This window comes from Trichomonas vaginalis, chromosome V (genome assembly GCF_026262505.1).
Source record: "Trichomonas vaginalis G3 chromosome V, whole genome shotgun sequence".
In the NCBI taxonomy this organism is placed as follows: domain Eukaryota; phylum Parabasalia; order Trichomonadida; family Trichomonadidae; genus Trichomonas; species Trichomonas vaginalis.
The window spans coordinates 27,995,771-28,016,542 of NC_067207.1; the positions used below are offsets into that span (position 1 = coordinate 27,995,771).

A 20,772-nucleotide genomic window follows, 5' to 3' on the forward strand; every position below is an offset into this window, starting at 1 on the left:
CTGTGGAACAGTTGCAAAAATAAATCCTATAAAGGATATTAGCACAATTAAGATATCAAAGAACGGAACAACAACTGAACTTCATTTAACATATAATGATATTTATAATAAAATAGTTGATGAATATAAAATATCACTTGAAAAATTCTTTGTTAAGGCTATTTAATATTCAAGCATTAACATTATCGAATAATAATCCTTTGAATCATAATCAATAATAATTGACCTTTCACCAGTTTCTATCGTTTGTTTTATTTCTTTTTGTTCCCCACTATCCGGATCGGTCATTGTAATTGTTTTTGTTATAGTATCAGCTTTATCTTTAACTTCAATCTTTTTTCCATCGGGATATTTAAACCAAAATTCCAAAAATTCGATATTGTCAATCTGTTCATATTTTAATCTATCAATTACATTTTTAATACCATCTGAAAATCTTATGAAATGGTCATTATATGGGTTTGATTGAACTAAATTTGAATGAAGTGAAATATAACCTGTTGATGAATATGACACTGACTCATATTTTCTGAAAACACTAAAATTTATAACATGAATGAATTTCTTATTCGTTGAATTTATGAATTCTTGAGGTAATCTTATTTAGTTTTATTTATCACTGGAAAATAACGCTTTACCATATTTTTAATCGTAATAAAAATGTCAATTATCAATATTATTTCGAATAATAACTGTGAATTAAATTTAACAGTTAGCGGAATTTATAATGTTACTCTCGTTTCTGTGAGTGGTAAATTTAATCCCATTCTTTTAGACCCTTCAGATTATATATCATTTATTAAAGATGACCATGAAAAAACGTATGATATGTATATAAATAATGTGATAGCGAAATGGGATATTAACATGATTTTAAGTTATTTAAATGAATCATTTATCGTATGGTATGAAGAAAATTTTAAATCAAAACCTGATAAACTTTTTGAACTTGATGAAATAAATAACCTTATTAAATTTCCGCTGAAAATTAAATTTTGTACTCCTCATCTTCGTTCATTGTTGGGGATATTAAATTTTGAAAAAGATGTTGGGGATGTTTTGTATTCTGACACTGGTTCCAATTTCATTTTAATCAAATGTGATAAAGTTAATACCCCAATGAGATTTTCACATCAAACATTAGACCCTAACTCTTACCCATCAATACAAAACATTTTATCCATCAACTTAAACACATTTTCTTTATCATATCCGTTTCAATTATCCGGGAATTCATTTATTCTTCATTCAAAAGATTTATCAAATATTAAATTTAGAATAACTGACCTATTTGATTGTGATTTAGAATTTATGAATGAAATATTATGGCAATTTCAAATAGAGAAAATAGCTGATGAGATAACGGATTAAATATTTATTTTTAAATCGTAATAAATGATTAAACAACAGCAACTTAAGGCGCAAAGCGCCCAGGTCCTTCAGACCATTACATACGCCACATATGCATATAATTCAAAGACGGCAGAACAAACGCAAAGGTTGAAATATGGAGATTTGGAGATAGTATTGAAAAATGACCATTTCGAATTCGTTTGCAAAGGTGGTGCAGTGATATCAAATATAAAAGAAATTTTATTTATGAATTCAAAAATTAAAGGAATAACGGATGATATAACATCAATTCCACCAGAAGAACAGAGATATTACGCATTAAATGCATTTCCTAAAGTTTTGAAGATTGGAAGATTTAATTTAAATGAGGAATTCATAGAAGGTTTCCTAAACAACATAATGAAGAAGGTGGATAAGGAATATGTGGATAGTGAGTTAATGAAGAAGGTGGATAAGGAATACGTTAATACTGAATTAAATAAGAAGGCAATTTTGGTTTATGTTGATGATAAAGATAATGAAATTAAAGAAAAGGTTGAATGGTATCATGAATGGACATTGGAGACTTTTAAAGTTAAAGCTGATACAGAATGGGTTTCAGGATGTTTAGACCTTAAAGCAGATAAAACTTATGTTAATGATGAGTTAGAGAAGAAAGCAGATAAGGAAAAAGTTATTTCATTCATTAATACTGAGTTAGCAAAGAAAGCTGATATATCATTTGTTAATGAAGAAATAAAACAATCAGAGGTCTATTTTACTCCACCATTTTTAAATTTTATGAAATCATCAGATAAAACCTTTGATATAGATTCTTTTGAATGGATATGTTTCGATGGAGTGACCATGTATTTATTTTATACAGCTGGAGTGCTTTATTATTTTAAAACAAATGATTTTAAAAACTATGAATCATTTACTCCATCTGTTTGGAATCCTGATACACGAAAGCCAATCATTAATCCAAGAATTTTATATGTTGAATATAATAACGGTAAATTTATGGGAATGATAACAGTTGGAGATGATTTTTGCCCTTGTTATTCATTCGATTGTATCCAATGGTTCAAATGTAATTTAAATCAAGATGCTAAATTTAAATATCCAAATAATCATATTAGATGCGTTAATAATAAATGGGTACTAATTTATGAAGTCAATCAAATTTTCATTAGTGAGGATGGGATATTATTATATGTTTAGTATGATGTCATCAGATTTGGAAATTGATTATACAAGTAAGTGGTATTACATTAACAACATGTATTTTATCCTACAAAATGATAAAATTTATAGATCATCTTCAATACCACAAGGTCAATTTGAACAAATTTTTCAAGCTGATGGAGACATTGAAGCTTTATGTTATGGATCAAATGTTTGTGTTCTCGTTTCAGGTGGAATGGTCTATTCATATCCTGTAAGTTATAAAACAGACATATTTATTTATCACAGGATTTATCAAATTGGGAATTGGTTTATTCATTCACTCCAAAACTTACTCGAAATTATAGATTTACAAATTTATTTTATATTGATGGGTATTTCATTGCTTTAGGATGTGGTGATTTAGTAAATATCAGTAGTGATGGAAGAAACTGGTCTGAAATCACAAAATTTCAAGATGTTAGAAAAGCAATTTTCAAAAATAATACGTTAATATTGATAACAAGACCAGTTTTAAATACTCACCCAAATTCAATATTATATAATAAATTCAATATTCATAATGGATTAAATACAATTCTTGAGATGATTTACCCCATTGGTTCAATATATACATCAATGAATTCAACAAATCCCGCAACAGTTCTGGGTTTCGGTACTTGGGAACAGATTGTAAACAAATTCTTATACTGTGCTAACTCTTCAAAGCAAACAGGAGGCTCAAAGAAAATTAAAGAAGCAAACTTACCTGCGCACACTCATACAGGAACGACAAACTTTTCTGGCGACCATATACACTCATTAAGAGACCACCCATTATACAACTCAGACTATAAAGCTGGCTATGACGTTTTATCTCCATCTTATAACAATTCAGCAAAAAAACTTTTCGACCAACTGAATCAGGAGGAAATCATTCACACACTTTCACAACAAATCCAACAGGTTCGGGTGAAGATTATATGCCACCATTTATGACTGTATTCGCATGGTTCAGAGCTGCTTAAAGTCCTGAGCTCCAAAAGAGCGAACAACATGACATTTAGACAACAGGTACGAAAGGAGGAAGGCATTTATGAATTATTTTTGAAGAACTGATAGTGTCACCACGTCACCATGTCACCAGGTTAATTAACTTCTCTTAAAATTACTGACAACATGACATTTTGACAACAGTCCAGGAAATTTGATGCAGTCCAAAAATAAAGTTAGTTTTAAAATTATTTTTATTTTTTTATTTTGTATGTAAGAACAGAAATGTCAGTCGAAGCAAAAACATTCACGAACAAATCTAATGGCGAAACATTCACAAAAGGCACTTATAACGGTATTGAAGTCTTACGTAGAGACAAGGATGGTTACATTAATGCAACAAAGATGGCAAGAGAAGTAGGAAAGTTAAACCATTTAAACAGATTTCTCAATAGTGCTAAAATGCAGGAAATTCTTGAGTTTTGGTTGAAAGAATACGGTGGAGCCAAAAGTGGCTCGACCTCAAAACAAGCATTTTATGAGCTTACAAAGGGTGTTATAAATGAATTCAAAGGTATTTACATACATCCTGACCTCGTTCATTTTGTTGCTGAATGGTGCTCTGTAAAGTATGCATTTTATGTCAAAGATATTATGGATTCCATAGACAAGAAAGTTCATGAGAAGTTAGATGAAGAAGAACTCGAAGATACAGTAGAGAATGTTAAACATTTGTTTGAAGAAGAAGTTAGAAAAATGTGCGAAAAACAATTAGAACATGAACGTGAGATATGTTATGGTTATAGAGATTCTCCATTCGAACTAGACCAATGGGAACAAGAAGATTTAAAGAGAGAATTTAGAGAATATGAACTCGCTAAGATAGCATTAGAAACTGCAGAAAAGAAGTTAAAAGTTTGGGGTCGTTTTGTACAAAAATATTGTGAGTAAATGAACCATTTATTTTTGTCATAAACGACCAAAAATATATTTTATCGTTAATGGTTTTTAGGTTATTCAATAATTAATTATTTTTGAAGAACTGAAGGTGTCACCACGTCACCATGTCACCAGGTTAATTAACTTCTCTTAAAATTACTGACAACATGACATTTTGACAACAGTCCAGGAAATTTGATGCAGTCCAAAAATAAAGTTAGTTTTAAAATTATTTTTATTTTTTTATTTTGTATGTAAATGACAGCAACAAACAACAACAGCAACTTTATCGTTTCTGATGAAAAAGTTATTGATTCATTAGCTGAGGAATTAGTTGTGGCAGAAACTAAAACCCTCAACGAAAGAATTGGTGAAAACAAGATTGATTTACATAACTATCTCAAACACGATGGAGGAAGAGGAAGGAAAACTGGTATGGCTTTATTAGTAAATAAAATTTCAAATTTAACGATTATAGATGTTGATATTAATAAATCATACAATGATGAACTTAAAGAAACAGTTAGAAAAGATATTTTATCAAAACTTTCGGATAAAGATGTTATCGTTAAAACCGCTTCAGGAGGTCTTCACATTTATTGCAACACTAATTTCTTCTATTCAGTTTCGAACAGAATGATTAAATGCTATTCCTGCAATGATTATGATATCGATATCATGACTTCAATGGATGATTCAAAGCGTTCTTTAGTAGTTATGGCTGATTCAAGAGTTCGCAAGAATGCAACAGAACCAATCAAAACATACTCATTCATTCGTGGAAGTTACAATTCAACATTAACCAGAACAGTGAATGATATATTAAATGATTTGAATATTAAGGTAAGAGTTGAACAGAAGAATGATGAAATAAAGAGTATAATGAATGAAAACAAAGATGTAAACATTGACGATAAACTTGCCCAGAGCATAGTTGATGGCATCAGTGATTTTGAAGTACATAATGACGGTGGAAACATGAATTTAGAAAAAGAAGTTACATTATTCACACTGTTTCAAGCAATTAATTCGTTACCTAATCATTTAATTAATGAAGCATACGATAACGTTTATAACTTCTGCAATTTAACTGAAAATGCAAAAAGTAATTTTGAAAAAGCACGTAGTAGATATGCACATTTAATGACTTCTCCATTTGTTTTGGTGAAGATTCTAAAACTATACCAAAAGGAATATTATGATGAATACGTTTTACCTTTATTACGTAAGCCAAAAATAACATTTGATATAAAACTTGATGACTCGTTTTTGATAACAGATATTAGACGCAAGGCTGAAAATCATCAGTATAAAAACAGTTCTGAAGTAATTGAGGATTTATCACGTGTAATCCGTTTTGTAGATTGTGGAAATAAATACTTCATTCAGAAAGATTACAACATACACGACAAAATGAATCAAATATCATTCGTTCTTCAATCAAACATGAAAGAGTCACTCAAAATGATTAAATTATTTAAAGAAGAAGGTAAAACCATAACAGCATGGGATGTACTATTAAATCAATTATCTTCATTAACCGTTAAGGGTGTTTGCTTTAAATCTGATTCCCCAGATGTTTTCTCAACGTTTCAGGGTTATAAATACAACATTCTTGAAAAACCAGATTACTCAAAAATTGAGATGTTTATGAATTTCATTAAAGAAGCCATTTGTGATAATAACGATGAAGTGTATAAATACCTTCTCGGCTGGATTGCATCAATGATTCAACATCCTGGAATCAAGAATGAAACAGCAATTATTTTGAAAGGACTTCAGGGAACAGGTAAAAACAGATTTACAGACATTATTTCTGAACTTCTCGCCGGTTATTCATGTAAAAACATTACTGAAATAAATGAGCTAACGGGTAATTTCAATTCAGTAGTTGAGAATAAAATGTTTCTTGTACTTAATGAACTCAAGAATGTAGGTGAAGACAGACTCGCAAACTTCAACGCTTTGAAATCAATTATTACGGATAATCAAATAAGAATTAATGAAAAGAATCAACCCAGAAGAACAGCACAGAACGTTGCCAATTTCATTTTCGTAACTAATAACGTCTACCCTGTCAAAATTGAAGTTGGAGACAGAAGATACGTAGTTTTAAGAGTTAATGGTAAATTCAAGGGTCAATTTGATTATTTCAAGAATTTAATGGATTCATGCACAAAGGAATTTTATGATAATTTACTAACATATTTTATGCAATATGACCTTTCGTCATTTAACGTACGAATCATACCGATGACTGAAGCCAAACAAGATTTAATTGAATTATCAACAAATCCTTTAGATGAATGGATAAATACACATTATGATGAACTGTGTGCAGGTATGACGTGTAAAAATGCTCTATTCTGCAAACCATCAGACATGAAAGACAAAAACTTTCAAATGAGCATTAAGGATAAATGTGATAGGAAACAGAGAAGAATAGATGGTAAACAAACATGGTGTTATGTTTTGAAAGAAGAAATGAAAGGATTATATAAACAGGTTGAACCAAACGATAATGAGGATTCATTTACTGATGATGAAATACCTGTAAATGAGCCGCTAAGCGGCGAGACCTGAAGGTCTTGCAGTATAAAGTATGATTGGAATTTATTTTTGCATTAATCCTGCTGTGATGTCTAAATGTCATGTTGTCATCATTTTTAAAAGAAGTTAATTAACCAGGTGACACATGGTGACGTAGTGACACCTTCAGTTATTCAAAAATAATTCATAAATGCCTTCCTCCTTTCGTACCTGTTGTCTAAATGTCATGTTGTCACACTTTTTAAAAGAAGTTAATTAACCAGGTGACACATGGTGACGTAGTGACACCTTCAGTTATTCAAAAATAAATTTTCTTATCATTCAAATTAACTAAAGATGAACTTAATAAAATGATGATAAAATAACTGATAACAAAATTTTATTTTTATATAAATGGATACCCCACAAGCTCAAAATTTACCACGAATCATAACAAGGGAGGAAATGATAAAAATGATGCAAGAACGAATTAAAAACAACAAACCACGAAAACCGAGAAGATGCGGTTATGCAGTAATAATGGAAAGAAGAACCCAGAAGGGTTCGGCGTCTCGAAGAGACGTTGTCGAAGAGGAATAAAAATTAAATTTGGATTGAGTTTAAAAATTCATCTTTATTAAATTCATCTCTTCCAATCAATTTATTTATTCTATTAAATTCTTTTATTTTTGCTTCACTCAGTTTAAGGATTGAACGGTAAGTTTTTAATTTTTCGATTATTTCTTTCCTCTCTTTATCGTTTTCAATTACTTTAGTTTTATGGGCATCAGCCCCGCCGCATTGCAGCTTCTTTTTGTAATAGCATATTTTTGATTTAATTCTGTTTAGTTTCTTTTTATATTCATCGTCTGGACTCTGAATCTTAATTGAATCAGGACTCTTGGATGCTTCGTTGTCACTCATTTCTTACGAAATAAAAAATTAAATATTATTTAAATATAATGGAGTAATAAAATAAATCGGAATTTCTATTAATTTATTGTTAACCTCAACTAATGCATTGCCGTTAATATATCTAACAAATTCAGCTATTGTGTCAAATCTTCGTCTTCTTTTTGTCATTGATTTATCAGTTTTTCCATAATCGAGATGAATCAAAACTTTATCCTCTTGTTTAAAATTCATGAGCCCCGAATTAATTTGTTCACGTTTAACATCATTTAACCTTTCCATTTGCTTTCTAATATATTCCCATTCTTTTGAAATATCATTTTTCATTTTCACTGGTTTCATGTTTATAGTTCTATGCCATGTATTATTGTAATAATATACTAACTGCTGTATGTTGGAGTCATGATTTCCATCCCAGTATATCTGACCGTTAACTCCTAACGCATCTCTAAGAGTTCTCATTACCGCATCAACTATTTTATTATGAAACGTATATGGAGAAGATGAGAAGTAAAAATTAATTTGTGGGAAATAATGAGCCATAGCTGCCTGAAATCCTTTATCACCATCACCCCTTATATTATCTACTCTTTCATGATCTAGTAAGTATTGAATAGCTCTTCTTGTTTCCTGTTCTGTTTTCCCTTTCACCGGAATGCAATATAAATATCTAGTGTTAATGTTAATGGCAAATAAATAAGTAACGTTTCCTTTTGAATATTCTAAATGATCTATTTCGTATGAATATGGATATGGAGCAAATGAAGGGCGACTAAATTTTTCCTTTAACGGTTGAATTTTCGGGTCAGTTGGTTTATTTAATATCTTGAAATCCTTTTTAAAATCTTTTTGCTTCTTTAATGTTTGAAATGGATATAATAAAGTGAATGATGAAGGATTAACTGAAGGAGGAGGAGGTACTGTCGTTGGAGGTTTTGGTATTGCAAGTGGTTTAATTTTATCTGCTTTGATTTTGGATGATGAAGTTTTAGTTGTTGATTTTCCTTTCATTAATTCTGGATGTATTCTATTCATTTGTTTTAAATATGCTGTATATAAAGGTTTGATATACTTTCCCGCTTCGAGTTTATGTTGAAGGATGAATTCCAAAAGTTGATCTTCATTTAAAAGTCGGGCTGAATATGGTTTAACTAATGAATCATAAATTAAAGCTTGTGCTTCATTTATGGTCTGAAGGACCTGGGTGTTTTGCACCTTTAGCTGTTGAACATTTGCTACTTTCTCTTTTGGTGTTGTTTTCGGCCTTTTCTTCTTTTGTTTTTGTTCCTTTGGCTTTTGCGGCTCAGGATTATATAATTTATATAATTCATCAATATCTTCTTCTGTTAATACTTTATTTTTGAAATCTTTCAACTGTTTAAGTTGTGATTTAGTTTTTCCCTTTGTATATTCATTATTTTTAATTTTGTCTTTAATTTCAGAAATTATTTTATCATGATATTTCAAAATTTCATTTTTATAATATGGATAATAATAATCCATATCATCACCCATTATATTTTTATTGTGTTTTTGGAGATATGATTTTAATTCATAATAATTAAGAAAATTTTGATTAAGTACTAAATCATCAATTAAATTTTCTAAATCTGCGTTATCCATTTATATAAAAATAAAATAAATGTTTTAAGGGTGCCCACCTCTTTGAATCATAGTATCAAAACCATTATTTACATATTGAATCGCATCATTAACGGTTCCTCCTTCTAAAACGGTATCAAATGGTGGAGTCCAGATTTCCTGATGATGATCATAAAATCCAGCAAAATTAACCGTATTATTAAGTAAAATATGAATCTCAGCGGTATATCTTCTATCTAAATTTGGATGCCTTATATGTATACCATTACTGCCCGGATAAAATCTCAAACCTTGATTTTGTTGACGCATCAAATTATTGAAATTTCTTTCTTCAGGGGTGAATGTTCTTCTCCGTTGACGTTGTGGTGGTGGTTGTTGATGCTGTGGTGGTGGTGGTTGTTGCGGCTGTTGATGCTGTGGTGGGATTTGAAAAATTCGTTATGGTTGATTATTTGGAATCTGAAAGTTAAAACCATTTGGTATAAATCGATTTGGTTCCTTTTGTCTCTTCTGTGGCATTTCATTAAAAATAAAATTTTAAATTGTATTAAATAAATGGTATACAACATCCATTTTCACAACATACAGCCTTAGTGTGTGCTCCTGTTAATGCAGTCTTACCGATTGTTAAGCGAGTCATTGACCCGTTTTTAAGTTGTAAATTAATATTCTGACCATCAAATATCACTTTATCATTTATTATATCCAAATAATTTTTAGGTGTTAATTGCTTATTTTGTCGTAAACTAACACCTTTCATTTTTTGTGCAATCTTTTTGAAGGAGTCTTCACCTATCATTCCATTAAATGAAGTATAACATTTCGGACATAACGCCACCATGTTATCACCTTGTTTCTCAATTGCTAAACACAATAATTTTTTCTCATGTGCTTTTTCTTCAGCTTTATTCTTTAATTTAGGTTTAAATTTCTCATCAAAACAGAAGAAATCAAAAGGTGCGAATTTGAAAATGTTTTTATCATAAAATTGTTTATCGGTAACAATTGCTTGAAATGCTTGAGTGTTAGGAAGACTTGGGTCGCCAGCGATTGCCCAATAAGATGAATCAGTATCACCTTCAATGAAATGAAAACGATTAACATTCATGCATTTATACATAAAATCATAAATGAAAACTAAATACCAGTATTTTGCGTTATCTAAAGTAAAAAATGCCTCTTGTAAACATGTATCACATCTATAAAATCTATCTTTAAGCATCATTTGATATGTATCTTCACCTATTTCTCTTATGTTTTTAAACTTATTTGACATACATGCAACGCGTGCCTTCTGTGCATTCATTATTTTAGTCTTTGCGTAATTTTGCGTATTCATTGCATCGTAACCATATGATCCATTAAGTGAAATCTTGCAAAATAAACTTTTTCCTTTATTTCCTTCTAATTCAGCCTTTTGTCTTTCGTTCATAAATTCGTTCGCAAATTCATTAAAACAAGTGTTTTTCGTAAATGTTAAAATTGATTGAATGTCATCAATGATAAAATTAAACCTGTCGATTAGATACCAAAGATAATAAGAAGAAAATGGTTGATATTGGTTGTGTGTTAATGCTAACTGAGTTAATTTCCTCTGTTTCTGGTCAACTGGTAAATTGTTTGATTTCATGTAATTATACATAAAACTGCCAATTGTTTTTTCATCTGTGATAATATCTAAGTTTCTTATTATCGGTAAAAAGTTTATGTAATCATTAATGTATTTTTCATCAATGTGACCCTTTACTTCAGCCACGAATAAAGTATTTTTCTTCTTAATTATTCCCAGTGCTTTTGCTTTCTTTGTTGCTGTATCACAAATGATAACACCATTCAATCTTCCCGGCATATACATTTTATGGTCAGTATATTGAATGAAATCATGAGGATTAGATGAAAATGATGAAGGATATAATGAATTAAAATCAACACCAACGAAATGAGTTATGATGTTGGAAGTGTCCTCATTTGATACAGTTTTAGTTTCTGGATTATATGAAAGTTTATTAATGTGCGTGATTCCTTTAAGATTTACTCTATGTTGAACATTTGATAAACCACCAGTAATTCCATTACGGAGAATGTGATAAGCTTCAACTGAATCTAAAGTCATTGGTAAATTATTTTTTAATGCATAATTTCTTAAATTGATTCTTAAACGTTGAACATCTTCATCTTTATTTGATTTTACGACATTGCAATAACAACACATTAACTGACAATTTTCTTTGGTATGTGGTTTTTCATTATCGATTCTATCCAATGTTGGTTTATTTGCATATGTAAACGCTTTACCACACATTTTGCATTTAGATGAAAGGATTAAATTGTGATAGTATTGAAAATCATCCATTGAAACATTATTTTTAGTATCTCTTTCTGCTTTTTCATCTTGTTTCTTATATGATTCAATTTTATATTTCCAATACTTTTTCGTTAATTCAAAACTTGATTCTATCTCTTCCTCAGGATATTTTTCATTAGGATTAAAGTCTTTATATGCTAAAGCGTAACGAATCATTGAAGCATTCGATGATAAAGAAAGATTATGAAGCATGTCAATTTTATAAACAAATGTTTCTTCAATAATTTTATCGATTGGGTCAATCATAATTTCAACATCTTTATTGCAATAATGAATAAAATATTCTAATCTATTCTTAAAATTTTTAGCATCATTGAGATATATTTGATAATCACTATCTGATATAGTTTCTTGAGTTAATGCTGAATAAAATGAATCTTTCGTGAATGGTTCCTCTTTATATAATTCTTCTTCGTAATTCTCCCACGTGATGAATTGATAAGGGAAAAAGGATTTAACACGTGTTTTATTATTTCCGAAATCTTGAGTGAATTGGTCTAATGTCCCACCCGCTATATAATTTCTGATGTCAATAAATCTCAATTCATATGGAGCGTTTGTTTTCTTTACAATGACTTGCTTAAATTGTGAAGATGAACCCAGCATTGATTTTATTTTCCATTTTGCAGTGTTTAAATCACGAAGAATTAAATTTAAATCAAACTTTCCCGAATTAAAACCTATGATATTCACTTTATTGAATTCCTCATCTAGAAGTTCTTTAAATGCTTCCTTCTGTTTTTCATTTAATGTATGGGACAAAGTCCCCACCGTTTGCGGCTTCATTAATTCATCGTATTGACTCATATTTGATTTAGCAACTAATGAACAGGTTGAAAATAAAAATTCAATCCAGTCAGAAATAAAAGAATCATTCGAAGTTAAACAAAAATTCCTCGTATATGTTTTATCATTTAATTTAACCGTTGATGATACCATGAATGGTTTTAAGTAAGCGTTCAAAGTTGCACACTCAGAAAGTTGTAATTCTTCTTTAGTCTCTAATGTTTCGAAGTCAAAAGTAATATAATATCTTGTCGGTTGATAATATTCCTGCAAATTATGAGCTAATAACCACTGATATATCTTCTGTTTCGTAATATGTGGTGCATATGGTTGCTGGGTCTTTTGCAATTGAACGTCTTGAATTAATCTTCCATTATTTTCTTTACATTTCTCACAATGCTTTAAAAATCTTCTTTGGTTTTTCCTTTCTGGATCCTCACGGATAGAATAAACTTCTTCTTTACAATATGGACAAACTTTATAGCCGGTGAGTGCTTCAACGTCTGTTATTCTGTCAGCGTGAAGTTTTCCACATGGACTCTGTGTTAATAAAATATTTACTGTTTCAAATTCTGGATCTATCATTATTGATTCCACTAATGGAAAGTCTACCTTATTTATGTCCACGTCTTCTGGTTGAGGATCACAATAATAGAAATCAATATTAACATTTAACATTCTCGCTAATCTCTCACTTTCTGATGAAATGTCAAACCCTTCATATGAATCTATTGCTTCATTTAAATAACTTCTACGAGTTTTAGGATTAACACCATCAGGAATGTTATAGAAGCGTTTAAATAACCTTCTACCTTCTGCTCTAATTTGATTATCATTCATTTTAGCTGTTCCGTTTTTGTTCATTTATGTAAGAATAAAAAATTAAAAAATAAATAAAAATAAAGTTTATTTTTTAAAGCCCATAAAATGAATTAAGAACACATAAATTTTTATCATCTGCGACGTGACGAATACATTTTAATTTACTCAAGAATGCGTACCCTGATACATTAAATCTAATTCCTGTCTTATTTAATTTCACAACTTTGAAAAGGAATGTATGAATAGCTATAAAATGATGAGAAGATGTTTTATGGGTTGCTTCCATTTTTTCTGAAATAAATGAATAAATATAATGCTTATACGTTTTCATATCTTTTATATTCTTAATAACGAATGGTATAGACCTTTCCACTTCATCTTCCTTCGGTGCTGTTCTTTCATATGAAACATTATTAGTATCTTCAACAATGAAACCGCAATCACATAAAATTTTATATGTTCCAATGGTTTCTTTTGATATTTTATCTAATAAATCAAAAACTTTATCAACACCTGTGCATTTATTTAAATAATAATTTGTGTAAATATCATGATCTTCTTTCTTAATCGTATTAGTTGCATATGTCACGTTTTTAAGAGCTTTTTTGAATTTCTCAGAATCGAGAGGGGGTGAAAGTAAGATACAAGGGTATTCTTCATTATCAATAAATTGTAACTTATGTTTACGAATAAATTTAGTACCTTCTTCTGAAAGTGTTTCGTCTATTTCACCATCTAATAAATTTTGTGTTGATTCTGAGACATAATTTTTATATCTTTCTTCATGAGATTTCTGTACTTCTGATTCTGAAGCTGGGATATTCATTAAACCCTCTACTTCATTTTCATTATATTTTTCAACTTCTCTTAATTCCTTAATTTTTTCATCTATTTCATCTCTTATTTTTTTCAGTCTTTCAATTTCATCGTATTCATCATCTTTAATCCGTTCTTCATAATATTCAGGGAAAACATCAGGTTCTTTAGGTTTTTCTTCTTCAGATGTAGGATATAAGAAATTTATAACATCATCTTTATTCATTTTTCCATCATAATCTAAATCATTTAATAACTCGGCAAATTTTTGACAATTTCTTAAATAATATTTATTAACTTCATAACCCACCTCCTCTAATATATCCTTTATTTCCTCGTTTGTGAATCCTAATTTTTTAACGTTGTTAGTTTTAACGCTCATTTCATACAAAATAAAAAAATAAAATAATAAACATAACTAAGTTTTAATTTTTCGTAAGAAGTTTATTTTTTTAAATTTTTTTTATTTTTTATTTCATTATGGTAGTGAATCTTTTATTCATGAAAATAATTATTTCTAATTTCTTTTACTCTCTCGTACATACTAGATTTAAAGAATTCAGAACATTTCCCATAATCTCCTAAATGTTTTCTTATCTTATTGGTTTTCCATTCATTATATGAAACTGTATAAACTTTATCTTTATCTTTACACCTTTCATCACTTCCAATATATTTATATTTCAATTTTGATTTATTGGTTTCATATTCATTAACGTTTAATAATTCACAGTCTTCCTTTTTAAATATATGTTTTATGTATTCAGGATTAACAATTCTATAATATTGCTTCCCTTTAAATCTTTGAATATAAACAGGAACACCATCCTCTAAAATTCGATAATCTATTTTATCTGGTTTTACTTGTTGGGTCATTTATGTAAGAATAAAAAAATAAATTATTTTAAAAATAACTTTAATTTTTTTAATGGTTTATAAATAAATATATTTTAATGCATCGTCTATATATAGATGTAACAAAAAAAGTCACAAAACCCATCATATCCTACTACTATTGGATAGAATTTAGTAGATATCAAAACAATGTTAGTTGACATCTGTGCAATGTTTTCTGATGTGTAAAAGAAATTGTTGAATCTTTATGACCAAAACTGATAACAATGAAATTTTTTGACTTTATACTTTTTTTCGATGAGTCAAGATCTGACTGTTGATTTAGATTTTATCGCTAACAACATTCAAACATATATCGAACAAGACAATTTCTATGATATTGTAGATAAAGATGACATTCCAAAAGTATTAGAAAAAGCCAATCTTAAATCAAACGATTTAACTACTCTTCTTTCTCAAGGCAAATCAAAGTATAGCATATCTGAACTATTTTGTTTTATTCAGAAATGCAATGTTTTCATTGATTCATTCGAAGACGCGATTGGCGTTCTTAATTTCTACAAAAAGAGCCTGAAACTCGAATCTTCTCGTTCATTAATTGATTATATTAAGAAATACAACGCAAAAATTAATTCAGATTCAGAAGAAGTCACACAATTAAAATCTGAAATTCAAACTCTCAAATCAAAGATCGCTACGATGGAAAATGAAATCAACCAATATAAAAACGCAGAAAAACAATACAAAGACGAAATATCTAATCTTAATAACAAAATTAATCGAATTCAAACAGAAAATACAAGATACAAAGACGAAATATCTTCTCTCAATAACAAAAACAGTCAATCAAATCAATCTATCAATGAATTTGCAAAAATTTCTGAATTGCGAAATTCAAATGATTTTGATTCAGTTTACAATTTCCTTAAAGAACTTTCAGATAAAGATGATAAATCGAGAATGTCTATTTCATGTGCAGATGGATTAAGTGAAAAGAGAGATTCTGATCAAAATACTCCACTTATTATGGCATGTACTAATGGAAATCTTCAATTAACAAAATCTCTTATTGAAGGAGGTTGTGATAGAAATGCAGTTAATAAATTCGGAAACAATTGTTTAATTGAAGCATCATTAAAAGGACGTCTTGAAATTGTAAAATATTTAATTGGAGTTGGTTTTGATAAAAACTGGCGAAATGAAACAAATGGATTTAATCCAATTCTTTGTGCATCACAAGAAGGTCGTCTTGAAACAGTTAAATATTTGACAAGTATTGGTTGTGACGTAAACTCTAAAAATAATAATAATGCAAATTGTATTTACATTGCATCACAAAATGGCCATCTTGAAACAGTTAAATATCTTGTTTCAGTTGGAGGAAATCCGGAGAAAAATAATAATGGTTGGTCTCCATTAATTGTTGCATCATCAAATGGTCATCTTGAAGTAGTTAAATATTTGATTCAAATAGGATGTAATAAAAATGATAAAACAAATTATAATAGTTCATCACTTCATTGGGCATCAAAGGAAGGTCATTTTGAAGTTGTTGAATATTTATTTTCAATTCGTGTCGATCTTAATGACAAAGACAATGGAGGGAAAACTGCACTTGATTATGCGAAAGAGAAACAAAATGAGAATGAAAACTATAAGAAGATTATGGATCTTCTTCTTAGATCAGGTACAAAATAATATCGATATAAAATATTTTTTTCAACATGTGAATAAAATTGAACTTTATCAAACATACTATCTCCATTCTAACAAAATTTAAGATTTTAAAAATAGCTCTTTATTTACTATTTAATAAATAATAGATAGTTTAAAAGTTAAGAAAGAACTATATATATTTGAACTTGTTTGGATATAAGAGATGCTTGTAATGTTAATTTTATCTCATGAAACTTTTGTCACGCGACACCTCTAATTTCTAAAAGCTGTTAAAATGCGAAAAATTGAGTGAATTTTGATCGTCTAGAATGATCCACAATTAAATTAGACCAATAGAGATGATTCCTCATAAATGCTTTACATATAACAATTTATTGGTGAATTTATGATATCAACAATATTTTAGTGTAGTTTTTAATTCTGAATCTAATTGATTTCACTTCATATGAAAAATCAAAATGAGCATAACAACTGACATCTATGATATATTCTAATATTATTTTTTCATTCAACTTTTGATAAAAAACAAGATTGGAATAGAAGAGACACTTTTTTAAGTTGACGACTTTTCATTCGATTTATTATAATGAGTAGTGGGCTTACAATTGATGTCAATAGCTTCGCTAAAAACATTCAAGAATACATCGATAAAGATACTTTCTATGATATTGTTGATAAAGATTACATATCTCAAGTATTAGAAAAAGTCAATCTTTATCAAGACGCCATTGACGTTCTTAATATCTACAAAGATTGCCTCAAACTCAAATCTTCACGTTCATTAATCAATTTTTTCGAAAAATACAATGACAAATTTAATTCAGATTCAAAAGAAATTATAAAATTAAAATCAGAAATTCAAAATCTCGAATCAAAGATCGCTATCATGGAAAATGAAATTAAACAATACAGATGTGAAAATAAACAATACAGATGTGAAAATAAACAATACAAAGACGAATTGTCAAATCTTAATAATAAATTTAATCAAATTCAAGCAGAAAACACGAAATATATAAATGACATATCAACAATTAATAACAAAAACAATCGGTTAAATCAATCTATAATTGAATTTGCAAAAATATGTGAAATTCCGTTGAATTCAAATGATTTTAATTCAGATTATTTTTTCCTTAAAGGACTTTCAGATAAAGATGATAAATTGAAGATGTCTATTTCATGTGCAGTTGGATTAAGTGAAAAGAGAGATTTATATGAATGTACACCACTCATTCAAGCATGTATGATGGGTGATTTTCAATTTACAAAATCTCTTATTGAAGGTGGTTGTGATAGAAATGCAGTTAACAAATATGGAAACAATTGTTTAATTGAAGCATCATTAAAAGGACGTCTTGAAATTGTAAAATATTTAATTGGAGTTGGTTTTGATAAAAACTGGCGAAATGAAACAAATGGATTTAATCCAATTCTTGGAGCATCATCAAATGGTCATCTTGAAACAATATTTTACTTGGAAAATATTGGCTGTGATGTAAACTCTAAACAAAATAATGATGCTAATTGCATTTACTTTGCTGCAAAAAATGGTCATCTTGAAACAGTTAAATATCTCATCTCAGTGGGAGGAAATCCAGATGAGAAAAATAATAATGGTTGGTCTCCATTAATTGTTGCATCATCAAATGGTCATCTTGAAGTAGTTAAATATTTGATTCAAATAGGATGTAATAAAAATGATAAAACAAATTATAATAGTTCATCACTTCATTGGGCATCAAAGGAAGGTCATTTTGAAGTTGTTGAATATTTATTTTCAATTCGTGTCGATCTTAATGACAAAGACAATGGAGGGAAAACTGCACTTGATTATGCGAAAGAGAAACAAAATGAGAATGAAAACTATAAGAAGATTATGGATCTTCTTCTTAGATCAGGTACAAAATAATATCGATATAAAATATTTTTTTCAACATGTGAATAAAATTGAACTTTATCAAACATACTATCTCCATTCTAACAAAATTTGAGATTTTAAAATTTTTTGTTTAATATTAAATCAAATTCACATATATAATTATTGTAATTTTGGATTTTTCAACTAGAGTAATGCTATATTATATTATTATTAGCTATTTACTGACAGTAAAGTTTTAGATCCAACACATCGATAAATCTTTTGTATCTTTTTTGTTAATATGATGGATAATAGTAATAGTACGATGAAGATAATATTTCTCAATACAAATCTAAAGTTATTTAATAGTCACATCATATTTTAGTTGAATGCCCTCAAAAAAAATCTACAGAATTTTGCCATTCAGATCAATTAAATCGGTCTAACGGAATCATATTTGATGATACTAGATGATTCTAGATTATTGGCATTACCCATTCTATTTTTTATTTTTTTGAAATAAAATAATAGAGGGTGTCCAACCAAAGATTTAACGATGATTTTGGCTCCAAATTTGGTATATGATATGGGGATGATGTCTAGGTCAATACTATTGTATTCACTAGTAATATAAAATGTTCAATTTTGAGATATAAAATTATATGAGGAAAAAATTTATTTTTTTGAAAATATTTGAAAAATTTAAAGAAATTTAATAGTAAAAGTGTAATAAACAGAAATTCATCAAAAGTGACAACTCTCAATTTTTTGACATTTGTAAATTCTAAATTGAATGAGAAAAATGAAATAATACTAAGCATAATACAATATTCTAGATTTAATTATAATTAGGAAAAAGTTAGTTTTGAGAGTACTTTTCATAGGCATATAGAATGAAATCTTCTGAAAAATAATATCACATAAACTCATATTATTTTCTAATATATAACTATTTTATATAAAAATCAAATTCAATGATCTTAAAAGCGAAGGATAAACCTCAAAATTTACGAATATAATGAGTGGGAATATAATGCTTATCTATCATAAAACCATATGAAATATCAATTTTTGCTTTACGCCTAATTTTTGACGACAATTAGCAAAAAATGTTAAATGTTAACACTCAGTCCATTTGAATATGAAAAATAAAATTGACTTTGATTAAATGTTTTTATTTATCATGCAATTCTTCTTGCGACCAAAGATTTGAATAAAAGTTCAAAAAATAAGATAGCTTAAAAAATAATATACGGTAGTGTTTACTAATAGATGAATAGTATATAAATTCTATTAAAATAGATTTGATCCAAAAAAATATATAAAATTTGATCATAAATAAAATCGTTTTAAATTACTTCTTCATTTAAATTATAACAATTATTTTTGGTTTTATATTTTTTGGATCAAATCCATTTTAATAGAATTTATATACTATTCATCTATTAGTAAACACTACCGTATATTATTTTTTAAGCTATCTTATTTTTGAACTTTTATTCAAATCTTTGGTCGCAAGAAGAATTGCATGATAAATAAAAACATTTAATCAAAGTCAATTTTATTTTTCATATTCAAATGGACTGAGTGTTAACATTTAACATTTTTTGCTAATTGTCGTCAAAAATTAGGCGTAAAGCAAAAATTGATATTTCATATGGTTTTATGATAGATAAGCATTATATTCCCACTCATTATATTCGTAAATTTTGAGGTTTATCCTTCGCTTTTAAGATCATTGAATTTGATTTTTATATAAAATAGTTATATATTAGAAAATAATATGAGTTTATGTGATATTATTTTTCAGAAGATTTTGTGTTCTTCTTCAAAATTTTAGTTTTTTATTAAAAAGAATCTTTACAAAATATACATTTACTTTAATTAATATTTAAAAACGTGCTCTATCAAAAGTTCCAAAAATTCAATATTTTAGCTTTTCTGAGGTGTCACTTTTGATGAATTTCTGTTTACAACAAAAGAAGAAAATTAAAAAAGTAAATAATGAATATGGGAGATTTTTATGGAAATGTTAGAATTATATAATTTGCGATTTGGTCAATTAAAGCAAAATGAGTAATTTAGCATGATGGATTTTAGAAGGGGGAAACACAAA

The 20,772-nt window shown here is 28.3% G+C and overlaps 8 protein-coding genes and 1 pseudogene across 9 annotated transcripts, besides 4 other annotated features; 5 read left to right on the top strand and 4 right to left on the bottom strand.

Moving 5' to 3' along the window:
- Nucleotides 1-8,640: part of a mobile genetic element that runs on past the window's edge.
- TVAGG3_0416280 lies at nt 1,600-2,669 on the top strand (annotated as a pseudogene). Its single transcript has one exon. A coding segment is annotated over exon 1 (1,070 nt).
- TVAGG3_0416290 (uncharacterized protein) lies at nt 3,778-4,439 on the top strand (the record flags this gene model as incomplete). The annotated part of the gene is made up of 1 exon (XM_051233278.1): nt 3,778-4,439. A coding segment is annotated over one exon (662 nt), but the record flags the coding sequence as incomplete, so codon positions are not given.
- TVAGG3_0416300 (uncharacterized protein) lies at nt 4,690-6,907 on the top strand (the record flags this gene model as incomplete). The annotated part of the gene is made up of 1 exon (XM_051233279.1): nt 4,690-6,907. A coding segment is annotated over one exon (2,218 nt), but the record flags the coding sequence as incomplete, so codon positions are not given.
- TVAGG3_0416310 (uncharacterized protein) lies at nt 7,582-7,884 on the bottom strand (the record flags this gene model as incomplete). The annotated part of the gene is made up of 1 exon (XM_001280947.2): nt 7,582-7,884. A coding segment is annotated over one exon (303 nt), but the record flags the coding sequence as incomplete, so codon positions are not given.
- Nucleotides 8,641-9,782: 1,142 nt separating the features above from the next.
- Nucleotides 9,783-9,998, bottom strand: TVAGG3_0416320 (uncharacterized protein; the record flags this gene model as incomplete). Its single annotated transcript, XM_001289886.1, has 1 exon — nt 9,783-9,998. One exon carries the CDS (start codon nt 9,996-9,998, stop codon nt 9,783-9,785), a length of 216 nt encoding a protein of 71 aa, XP_001289887.1.
- Nucleotides 9,999-10,021: 23 nt separating this feature from the next.
- Nucleotides 10,022-11,104, bottom strand: TVAGG3_0416330 (DNA/RNA polymerases family; the record flags this gene model as incomplete). Its single annotated transcript, XM_051233280.1, has 1 exon — nt 10,022-11,104. The coding sequence occupies one exon, from the start codon at nt 11,102-11,104 to the stop codon at nt 10,022-10,024; it is 1,083 nt and encodes a 360-aa protein (XP_051103010.1).
- Nucleotides 11,105-12,304: 1,200 nt separating this feature from the next.
- Nucleotides 12,305-13,489, bottom strand: TVAGG3_0416340 (uncharacterized protein; the record flags this gene model as incomplete). Its single annotated transcript, XM_051233281.1, has 1 exon — nt 12,305-13,489. A coding segment is annotated over one exon (1,185 nt), but the record flags the coding sequence as incomplete, so codon positions are not given.
- A 729-nt stretch (nt 13,490-14,218) lies between these two features.
- Nucleotides 14,219-14,849: a mobile genetic element.
- Nucleotides 14,850-15,415: 566 nt separating this feature from the next.
- Nucleotides 15,416-16,904, top strand: TVAGG3_0416360 (protein ubiquitination; the record flags this gene model as incomplete). Its single annotated transcript, XM_001302849.1, has 1 exon — nt 15,416-16,816. One exon carries the CDS (start codon nt 15,416-15,418, stop codon nt 16,814-16,816), a length of 1,401 nt encoding a protein of 466 aa, XP_001302850.1.
- Nucleotides 16,905-17,381: 477 nt separating this feature from the next.
- Nucleotides 17,382-18,773, top strand: TVAGG3_0416370 (protein ubiquitination; the record flags this gene model as incomplete). Its single annotated transcript, XM_001302848.2, has 1 exon — nt 17,382-18,703. A coding segment is annotated over one exon (1,322 nt), but the record flags the coding sequence as incomplete, so codon positions are not given.
- A 610-nt stretch (nt 18,774-19,383) lies between these two features.
- Nucleotides 19,384-19,420: a mobile genetic element.
- A 1,176-nt stretch (nt 19,421-20,596) lies between these two features.
- Nucleotides 20,597-20,634: a mobile genetic element.
- Nucleotides 20,635-20,772: the final 138 nt, after the last annotated feature.